The sequence below is a fragment of the Populus trichocarpa genome, chromosome 8 (assembly GCF_000002775.5).
Source record: "Populus trichocarpa isolate Nisqually-1 chromosome 8, P.trichocarpa_v4.1, whole genome shotgun sequence".
In the NCBI taxonomy this organism is placed as follows: domain Eukaryota; kingdom Viridiplantae; phylum Streptophyta; class Magnoliopsida; order Malpighiales; family Salicaceae; genus Populus; species Populus trichocarpa.
The window spans coordinates 11232516-11243190 of record NC_037292.2 but is presented as its reverse complement, the minus strand read 5'-3'; the positions used below and the strand labels follow the sequence as shown (position 1 = coordinate 11243190).

Here is a 10675-nt window from a genome sequence, read left to right as displayed (position 1 = left end):
GTCCTTTTCACCTTTGCTTTATCTCTAATCTCTTAAATCTCTTATTCCATTTAATTATCAATTTGGGTTTGTTACGTATTTTTGTCCATTACAAGTTACTATTTCCATTTTTTTTTGATATATATTAGAAATTTTGATAAATCAATTTATAATCTCCAAACACACATAAAGTCACTCTAAAATTTAAAATCAGTTCACTCTAAAATTTAAAATCAGTTTGAAATAAAAAATCTTCGTAAATTTATATATTCTTTTAAGGTTTTTTCATGGTAAAAAAAAGTTTAATTTTTATTTTTTTATTATATAAAATAATTTAACATAAAAATTAACTATTTGATGATCGAAAGCATCACTAACTATAATTTTTTCTTTTTAAACCATAAATAACGACCCCCTCTTGCTATGTTCTACCATCCACAGACTTCTTTTGCCCACAAACACCACCCTCTTCTTCTTTCTTTTAATTTCTTTATTTTCTTTTTTATATTTATCCAATTTGACTACTCTTTCTTAATTTTTTATTTTAAGAGAGATAAAAGAGGAGAGAAGGCGCCAGGGCGAAATCCAAAACCCAAAAACCTCCTCACAGCTCACACTCCAGTAAATAGTCTACCCAAATAAGAAGGAAAAAAAAAAACAAATTACTTATAAAAAATGAAAAAACAAAAATTAATAGTAATAATAGCAGTATTAGTTGCATAAAAAAAATTACATATTTTTTTTTACGGGCTCCGCCTTTGGTTTCTTCCTTCTTTGTTTTGCTGCTCCTTTGAACCTCTTTCTCTCTTTCTATCTCTCTCTCTCTAGAATCTCATATAGCTTTGCCTATAACCCCATTTGTCAAAGCTCAGGTTTGTATCGACATCGATCTATACGGTGTCGTTTTCAATTCTCCATATTCAATCGGGTTTTCACCTTCTTTTTTGATCGGGGTTTATTTGGGAATCTTGAATTCGATCTTTATTTTCCGGCCTCAGATTCTAAATTCTCTTAATTGGCGTGTGTTTCATGCAATTGGTTTTTCTGAGATAGTTTTACTTTTATTAACCTGGGTTTTGATTTTTTTCATAATCTTTTCGATTGTTATTGAGCTGCAGTTGATTGATTTTTGACCGAAAGAGACTAGGGTTTATCGCTGATTGTAATTTCTTGATGACGGGTTTTTGAGTTCGAAGATTATAAATATGGGTTTTGGTTGATTTCCAATATAATCGACGATGGAATTTGATTAGAAAAAAAGAAGAAGAAAAATACTTCGTTGTTATGAATGTGTTTATTGATGTTTTTCTTATTATTGAAAATTTAAAAATAAGCTAAATAATCTTTCAGTGGTGGTGTTTGGGAATTGTAAATATTTTGCTTAACAGATATCGAATGAGTGTAGGTTTGTATTTCATGAGGCCCCAATTGATGCAGAATTTAATTTTCATTTTTTTTTAATTGTAAGTTTCTTAAGAGTTGTCAACAACCTTAGTATGTTTTTCCTTTCTCAAAATCTATACGTTTTGCAATATCTTTTGTACATATTTTGGGTGATTTTTTTTGGTATCTGTAACTACTATGAGTGGTCTTTTTAATGTTTGTAGTTTTGAAGACTTAACTGGTGTGTCTATTGTTGGCCAAAAATTTTCTGTTTGGGGGGCTACATTTCTGTTTTTTCTTATTGGTTTTCTTGTATGCAGTGAGGGGAGTTGAAGGATTGTTGGGGAGGAGTTTTGTAGTGGGAAATGGCTGGGATTGTGAGTGAGGAAGCTGGAGTTGGAAGGTCTACGGAGGGGATTTCAAGTGGACTGCGTTGCCAGTCAGGTGAAGCGTTGGCGGAATGGCGATCCTCTGAGCAGGTGGAAAATGGAACCCCATCAACTTCACCACCTTATTGGGACACTGATGATGACGATGATGGAGGTATGCATTGGTTCTCCATATGATTTATTGTATCTGTATTTTCTCTTATTCTTCTTTGGTTTTCTGTTTTGGTTGGTATATATATTTTTTTTCAGTTAGCGCAGTAATGCTCTTGGTAGCTCTCTGTTTCTCTGAGTTTGGAAGTTAGAGTGTAAAAGCTGTGGGGAATATAAGGAATAATGCACCGGCTCTATTCTCCTACGTTTGGTGGTTGAACTCTACCTACCACACTGAACTATTGTAGCCTTCTACCTTGCAAAAACTAGCTTGAAACCAACATGATAAAAAATAAAAAGAATTTCATGAAGAATCTCCTATCCAAAATCATGAAATCCCTTCTCTCCCACCCTCTGTGTTACGACACAATGGTTCCTCCAGTAAGATTTTTTTGACTAAAATGAATTTTTAGTCACATTCACTGACTTCTTACTTTTTTTTGAGTTCTTCATATAGCAATCAATTGCCTGCCACTTTGTGGAAGGAGGTGCAACATTAGGTTTCTTTTGTTAACATATATGATTGCAATTGGATGTGGTAGCATTTAGTGCATCAATGAACAAATTGATTTCTTCTTCTTCTTTTTTTTACTTAGTCGGGAGTCTGAAAATTAACAAAATTCAGTATCAATAGTTGCAAGAAAACTTGACTGAATAGATGTTATCCCATTAAGATTAGTGTGCGCACTTCTGCAGAGTACATGCTTAACTCTTCCTCTTAGATATTATGATTGCTACTTCTGTTTCTTATCCCTCTCATATAAGCTGTTATCCAGGCAACTGTTTGCTAACTGATTTTGTTCCATTATAGGGCCAAAACCTTCTGAGTTATATGGAAGATATACATGGAAGATAGAGAAATTCTCACAGATTAATAAAAGAGAACTTAGAAGTAATGCATTTGAAGTTGGCGGCTACAAATGGTATGGGGCTTTGCATATTGTTTTTTCACATGTTCCTCGCTTTTTTTAGCTAACTAACAGTTTGATTCTCCATTGTCATTTTTTATGTACATCATCTGCATGCATATACATATTTAAACAATATATGTATTTTTTTTTAGTTTATTCTTTATACCCACATTATGAGTATAAATTTAGTTTTTCTAACTTAATGCTCGAATAAACTCACACACTATGAATAAAAAAATTAACGTGTCTACAAGCTTATTTTGGAAGCAAGCTTTCTTAATTTGTGCATTTCAAGAACCAAAAATATTTCACTTTGCTCTCGATTGGAACATGAAACCATTATACTTGAGTTGTGGGATCAAACATTGGTCCCTTTCTTTCTTTATCTCCTCAATCAAAGCAGGGTTCCACAAAGGAGGAAACAATTGTGATTTTTTTCTCAATTCATAGGGTTCATTAATTCTCACTTCTACAAGTCTAAAATATGCGGCGCAACATGATATTTGTGCATGTAATGTATCTTATTAAAGTTGATTATATAGTTGCATCATAGGGATATTTTTCTGCACACAAACATTCACTTTTTAGTTGCTGCCATTATTTAAATTTGTTATATAACTCCCTCATGCATAATCATTTTTCTTAACCTGTGCTTATGGTAGAGAGATGTCCATGAGATGACTTGTGTGTTCTATTGCACATAACCAAGTTAGTTATCTGGTAAGACTTGTTATCCAGAGGTAAATGCATTGTTTTTCATACACACTTCTGCTATAAGTTTTTTCTTGAAGTGAACAAAAGGAGTTTATTGGTTCACCATCTGTTTGGTGTAACTAGTTGGTGATATTTTGAATCTTTTTTTCCTTCCTTTTCATAAAGGAAAAGTGAAATAAATCATCATGCACTTTAATTAAGAAAAAAGTAAAATTATCATATTGCCTGATTTATATAATCCACTTTCTCATTTTAAAGAGTCCAACTTTCACATTATGGAGCATGGATTTTGATGAACATTCCAGTTATGTAGGTTTTCTCAAGTTTCGTTGCATTGATGCTGCTGACGTGGAGAAAATCAGCGTGATGTGGAAAGTTTCCATGTCAGTATTGATTTAATCCTTTTGCTTATGGTGACAGGTACATTTTAATATACCCCCAAGGTTGTGACGTCTGCAATCATCTTTCATTATTTCTTTGTGTTGCCAACCATGATAAACTTCTTCCAGGTTTGGTGCTACTGACTTGAAATTGTGGTTATAGTTTACTGGTCTTTGTTTGTTTGTTTTTTTCTCTGTGGTTGTAGTTGTGTAATTTTCTTTTATTTGTGAACCAGGTTGGAGTCATTTTGCACAGTTTACGATTGCTGTGGTGAATAAAGATCCAAAAAAATCAAAATATTCTGGTTAGTTGATTAAATATTGGCTGGAGTTGGTAACGAAATCATTGATTTATTATTAACTAAAAGAAAAATTTGCAGATACGTTACATCGGTTCTGGAAGAAAGAGCATGACTGGGGATGGAAGAAATTTATGGAATTATCTAAAGTGTCAGATGGGTTCTTAGATGCTGCTGACACTCTTATTATAAAGGCTCAAGTGCAAGTCATCAGGTGTCTGATAAGTTACTGGTTTATATATATAATTGATGTCTATTAGTGATTGTTCTGTAGGCGTTTCTCATATTTCTGATCATCCATTCTGAGACTTTACTTTTCATCTGCAGGGAGAAAGCAGATCGGCCTTTTCGTTGCCTCGATTGCCAGTATAGGAGAGAACTTGTTAGGGTATATTTGACAAATGTAGAGCAGATTTGTCGGCGTTTTGTGGAAGAGAGACGGGGTAAACTTGGGAAGTTAATAGAGGACAAAAATAGGTGGTCAAGGTATTGTATCTCTTTGAAAATGTTTGTTACTTAATGTATTTCAATAGAATGGTTGTCAATAGTCCTAACTTCACAACATGCTATATTATGAAAATTGTGGTGTTTTGGTAGCCCTATGAGATTGCATCATACTATTGATTTATGGCCTTCATTAACAGTTTTCCTTTCTGTGCTACCCTTTGGTGGCAATTATGGTGTATTTTACTCGTATTTCTGGTCAGTATAGTTTTAACATGGTGATAGCATTGTGTTTGCAACCCTTGCAGCTTTTGTGGTTTTTGGTTGGGAATGGATCAAAACACCCGGCGCCGCATGTCTAGGGAGAAAACAGATGTAATTCTGAAAGTAGTTGTCAAGCATTTCTTTATAGAGAAGGAAGTCACATCTACATTGGTAATGGATTCCCTGTATAGTGGATTGAAGGCTCTTGAAGGCCAATCTAAGAGCAAGAAGGGGAGAGCAAAGTTATTGGATGCTGAAGAAATGCCTGCTCCAATTGTCCGTGTTGAAAAAGATATGTTTGTGTTGGTGGATGATGTGCTGCTGCTACTTGAAAGGGCAGCCATTGAACCATTGCCTCCAAAAGACGAGAAGGGCCCTCAGAACCGCACAAAGGTGGGTTGGGGTACTGGATACCATTCTCTAAAGTTTGAATCTTTTCTGAATTCTGTTATGCTTATAGGTAGTCGGTATGAAAATTACTGTGGGACTTTGAATCAGTTTAATCATTTTAGTGGCTTGTTTTTAAATGAGTGCTGGTCCATATTGCCATTGCTTTTAAGGTCTTCTCGGAGCACTCAAACATTTGAATGGTGACTTTGGCTATTTCACAAATTGTTTCATGTGCTTTGTATCTTAGAGAATCTTTATTGGTGGCATTGGGTGTAGCTTATTGTGTTTAAGCTTCAACCATAGGTTAGAAAACAGTATGCAGTTCTTGCTAATTTTACTCTTGACACTCCAGCAAATGGTTTTCTGCAATTAGTGCAGCTCGCATCTCTCCAGTAACATTTTATTTTCTGGAATAGCACACGTACAGAACAAGAATAAAAGATTAAGGCATACAACATCTTCTACCCACAATGGTTTAGATTGGCGGCGATGGCATTACAGCGGAAAAATGATGGTAGCGGCTGTATGTTGATGGTGATGGGAGTGATGGGGTGGTGGTGATATCATATACTTGTTGATTTTATTATGCACACTGGATTAGATTCAGAAGAGCTTGAAATGCTGGCTGTTTTCCCTTGCTTGATAGTTGTCAATATCTATAACTTTTATTCTTCAGGATTGTGACTAATGAAGCTTCTGATCTCTCACAAACTTTTTGCATTTGTATTCAGGATGGAAGTTCTGGAGAGGACTTCAACAAGGATTCCATTGAGCGTGATGAAAGGCGTCTAACAGAATTGGGTCGTAGGACGGTGGAAATATTTGTCCTCGCTCATATTTTTAAGTAATATACTGATATTTGATTAAATATGTTTTTGTTTTTAAAATGGTCGTTAGTTCTTCATCCTTCTGAGATTTCTTCCGTTCCAGACCTCACTAGAACCATGTTTCTGCTGTTTGCACCTTTTCTTTCACCTGATCAATTATTTGGAGTCTTCCACTGTTTTTAGAAGTCCTTGCTTTTTTAATCTAGACAACCATTTTGGTCTATTAGAAGTCCAAGCATCTTTGCTAAAATCTTAATATTTTTGTAGTCATTTTATTTTTTCTCGGGGCTGTTCTTTTATTATTTTATGTTATCATCTGCTCCATATTGTTAAGTATTAAATTCATTGCAAATATTGATAAATGAAGAAATTAAATACCAATTTGTAAACACCAATGCAATATGTTGGCATAATGAGTATTGCTAATCTTGCCCTAGCAATTTTCTGATTCTTTGTGGCACAACAAGTATTACTTGATGTTATCCATGCGTGGCCTAATTTTTTTGCATCCTTCATGTGTAGCCATAAAATTGAAGTTTCCTACCAGGAGGCTGTTGCTTTGAAGAGGCAAGAAGAGCTAATTCGTGAAGAAGAGGCAGCATGGCTTGCAGAAAGTGAGCAGAAGGCTAAACGTGGAGCAACTGAAAAGGAAAAGAAATTGAAGAAAAAACAGGTGGCTTGTTTTTCTTCATAAGAATCTAGCTTTAGCAGTCTTAACTCATTGAATTCAGGTAGTGTCAGATTGTGGAAGGAAATTAGTTTGTCACGATGTAATTGGGATTCTGAAACTTTAATTTCAAAAGTTATTTTGACAGACTCATCTAAAATGCATGTTGCCTTGGCCAGATTTTCTTTTATGAGGAAAAAATCTTCAAAGTACTAGTCCCTACCCCAAACCCCTTAAACAAAAGGAAGCCCCAGCCTACCTTTTTCAAGGTTTGTTTATTTGTTTGAATGCTGATGCTTCTTATAAATCACAGGCTAAACAAAAACGGAACAATCGCAAAGGGAAGGATAAAGGGAGAGATGATAGGTCTAGTGTGGCCGTGGTAGACAATCACCAAGAGACAAATACTAGTAATGAGAAAAAGGAGTATGTTGTGGAGGAGGTGAAGCCTGTGGTGGAAAAACCTGAGGTTCTGGAAGATGTATCTGATTTGTCTGATTCAGTGGATGGTGTTACTGAAGTGCTCCAGCCTGATTCAGAAGACAGAGATGCAAGTCCTGTCAATTGGGATACTGACACCTCAGAAGTTCATCCTCCCACTGAAGCCAGTAGCAGTGGAGTCAGTGGCTTGTCATCTGTGCCAAATGGAACAACTGAAAAAAGGAACACATATGCAATGGATGATAGTTCCTCAACATGCTCTACAGATTCAGTCCCTTCAGTGGTAATGAATGGCTCCTACAAGGGGAACTCTTACTCGAACTATCAATTCGAAAAATCGCCTGGCAGGTAAAGTGGTAACAAGTGGCCTGCATATCCTTTTCCACATCAGGACTAGATTATCTGGCATTTACCTTGCATTTCCTATCTGTAGAGGGAAGAACCAGCGGGGTAAGATGGCACGTGATGGGAGTTGGACAACTGAAATGGATAATCAGCCTTCTGAGCCTGCATCAGATACTGGTGATCTTGGCGATATCACAAGAAGTAGCAAGGCTGGTGATTGTGAGCTGGAGGCTGTTGTTCATGATTTGCGGGATAGGATGATGAGGCTTGAACAGCATGTAATTAAGACAGAAAAGGTGAAGTTGCTGATCTTTTGCCATGATCTCAAATTTCTACTCGTTTAATGAGTTTAAACTATCAAGTAGGGTAGAACAATATAATAAGCATCAAATGTTCAAATTCAATTTTTGCGGGCTGCAACTCATTTATTACCTCCTTTTTGATGCCTAACGGTCTGGTTGGCTACATTTACTGGTTGTGTCAGCTTCTTGGGTATGAAGGCTCTTCTCTGCCGTGTTGTTTAGCATCCTTGCTCCTACAGCACAAGTGTTTTTAAATTGATTTCCCTCCATTTTCTTCTTCCTATTTTTTTTTCCTTGTGTTTTTTAATTATTGTTTCTCTCTTCCTCGTTTTGGGAAGAGGAATTGTTTTTCCTTTAGGAGCATAGAATATGTTCTTTAGAATTTAGGAATTAATGAACGCAAAGGAGTGTTTAGCTGTCTTTGCTATGAAACTCTTCTTTTCTTTATTTTCCCATTCATTTTTTAATTCCAATGAAGTTGAAAGGCAACTCGTGAAGGTTTTGCCGCCATGTGAATTTATATCCCCCCTTTTCCTCTCAATTTGAGTTGAATTTGTTAAATATTTTGCTTTTCTATTTCTGAATGCTGCTTTATTTTCATGGATACATATAATCTGTTGTACTTGGATATTCCTTGATGGGCATTTCTTTTCTATGAAATAGGAAGACAAAGTTGTTTCTATGCAAAAGCAGATGAGTGACAAAGACCTGGTTGATGTTGAAAGACCTAAAGAAAAGACAGCAGCTGTGCCATCTTCTCCCAGAAGCCCTCAAAGAAGTCCTAAAAATGTCTCATCCACTGTACCACTGAAGTCAGAAAGCAAGGGTTCAGCAACCGTGGATCTTGGTCTAGTTAAGAAAGCATCTTCAAATTGCTCACAGCAGGCTGATAAAGCTGCCACGTCAATTACCTCCCCCAAAAATGCTGCTATTCCCAAACCCGAGACCCAGAATGCATCAACTGCAAAACAGTCTGACAAACCAACTCTGCAACAATTGCCTGCCATGTCGAGGCCCTCCAGTGCTCCTCTGGTGCCCGGTCCAAGGCCAACTGCTGCTCCTGTGTCCCTGGTCCAAACAACTCCTTTACTTGCTCGTTCAGTTAGTGCAGCTGGCTGGCTGGGTCCTGACCCTTCATCAGCTACTCGTAGTTATGTTCCTCAGTCCTATCGAAATGCCATAATTGGTAATGCTGTTGGTTCTAGTTCATCTGGTTTCAGTCTTACCAACTCTCCAAGTACCAGAGTGAACCTATCAGCACACGTGCAGCCATCTACTTTGGTATCTGCACCAATGTTCTTACCACCTTTGAACTCTGATAGGGTAGACCCAAACGCTCTCCAATCCGGCTTTCCTTTTGGCATGGTAACTCAGGATGTCTTACAGAATGGACGCCAATGGATGGAGAGCTCTCAAAGGGATGCTAGTAGAAGCATGAGCAGTGACCCTTCTTCCCTGGTAAATGGCATACAAAAAATTGACTTGTACAATCCTATATGCAGCAGATCACAGGAGCACTACTCCAGTGAGTTCCCAGCCTGTACTTCTGGGTGTCAGACCCCAGGTGGGGTGACAGATGAGTTCCCACATCTTGATATTATCAATGATTTGCTTAATGATGAACATGCTGTTGGGAAGGCATCTGAGGCAAGCAGAGTCTTCCATAGCAATGGTCCACACCTATTGAATCGACAGTTTTCTTTTCCAAGTGACATGGGTATATCGAGTGATTTGGGTTCCTCAACCAGCAGCTCTTGCAGGTTCGAGCGGACCAGGAGTTACCATGATGGTGGATTTCAGAGGAGCTATAGCTCTTCTGGAAGCCATTTTGACACACCAAGGGAATTTATTCCACAAGCTAGCCCACTGCCTTATGCAAATGGGCATATTGATGGGTTGATTCCAAACCAGTGGCAGATATCTGGTTCTGATATTTCCTTGATGAACATGAGGAATGCTGACGGTGATAGTTACCCATACTTTAACCCAGAGTATTCAAATATGGCAAGCGGTGTCAATGGCTATACAGTATTTCGGCCTTCAAATGGACATTGAAAGAATCCCATGCAAGTTGGTGGGTGGTTGCCCCGTTGTAATAATGTATTAGGTCTCAGAATTGGAGTGAGGTTGTAATCTTTTCATAAGAAAACATTTTGTAAAGAGTGTTCCTGCCTTCTCTGCCTCCAGCTTTTTAGTTATAATGAGGCTTTGATGTATTTCCTGGGTTTTGATTAATGGTTGAAATGAGCATCTGATGGAATATAACCCAACTTTACAGACTAAGATTTGAAAACCACATTAATTATCCATTGAGAAACCACAACACAGGTTCAGCTCTTATCTAAACCACAATCATGAATGAAGTCTCATCTGATGGTTAAGAGTGGGATTCGAGTTATGGTTTCTTGGGACTTGGGAGGGTGCGCGTATTAAAATCCTGCGGTCATGTAGAGATTGATGCCATTACCGACCTATTTTCCTGCAATCATCAGTGTGGAGTATCTCCATTGCAAGAAAGGGATAGACAAAAAAGCCCAGACATGTTTTATAATGGTTGTGAGCAACTCAGCATCTAGGATGGAACGTTTGAACTTTGTAGAGACTGTTTAATCCACTGGGATGATAAAGATAAAGCCTTTAATTGGATGACACGTACGACGATCGCATCCTAGAAAATCTTCTTGAAACCATGTGCCTCACCATTGACAGCCACAAGCACATCGTGATTAAGCATCAAGCATTCAAGGTCAAAGCAACTGAAGTTCCAAGAAATTTCCTTTTAAAGAAACC

At 37.2% G+C, this 10675-nt stretch overlaps 1 protein-coding gene across 2 annotated transcripts; it reads left to right on the top strand.

The window, feature by feature from the left end:
- The first annotated feature begins 545 nt into the window (after positions 1-545).
- LOC7473456 (TNF receptor-associated factor homolog 1b) lies at positions 546-10155 on the top strand. Of its 2 annotated transcripts, XM_024606401.2 has the most exons (13): positions 546-851; positions 1683-1905; positions 2713-2824; positions 3947-4035; positions 4143-4211; positions 4287-4419; positions 4533-4691; positions 4958-5306; positions 6035-6147; positions 6653-6803; positions 7111-7586; positions 7672-7879; positions 8549-10155. In XM_024606401.2, the coding sequence occupies exons 2-13, from the start codon at positions 1728-1730 to the stop codon at positions 9938-9940; spliced, it is 3429 nt and encodes a 1142-aa protein (XP_024462169.2). In that variant the 5' UTR covers positions 546-851; positions 1683-1727; the 3' UTR covers positions 9941-10155. The 2 variants fall into 2 exon arrangements, with proteins under 2 accessions (XP_024462169.2, XP_024462171.2); XM_024606403.2 differs by lacking the exons at positions 546-851; positions 2713-2824 and having other exon boundaries at positions 1771-1905.
- The last annotated feature ends 520 nt before the right edge of the window (positions 10156-10675 follow it).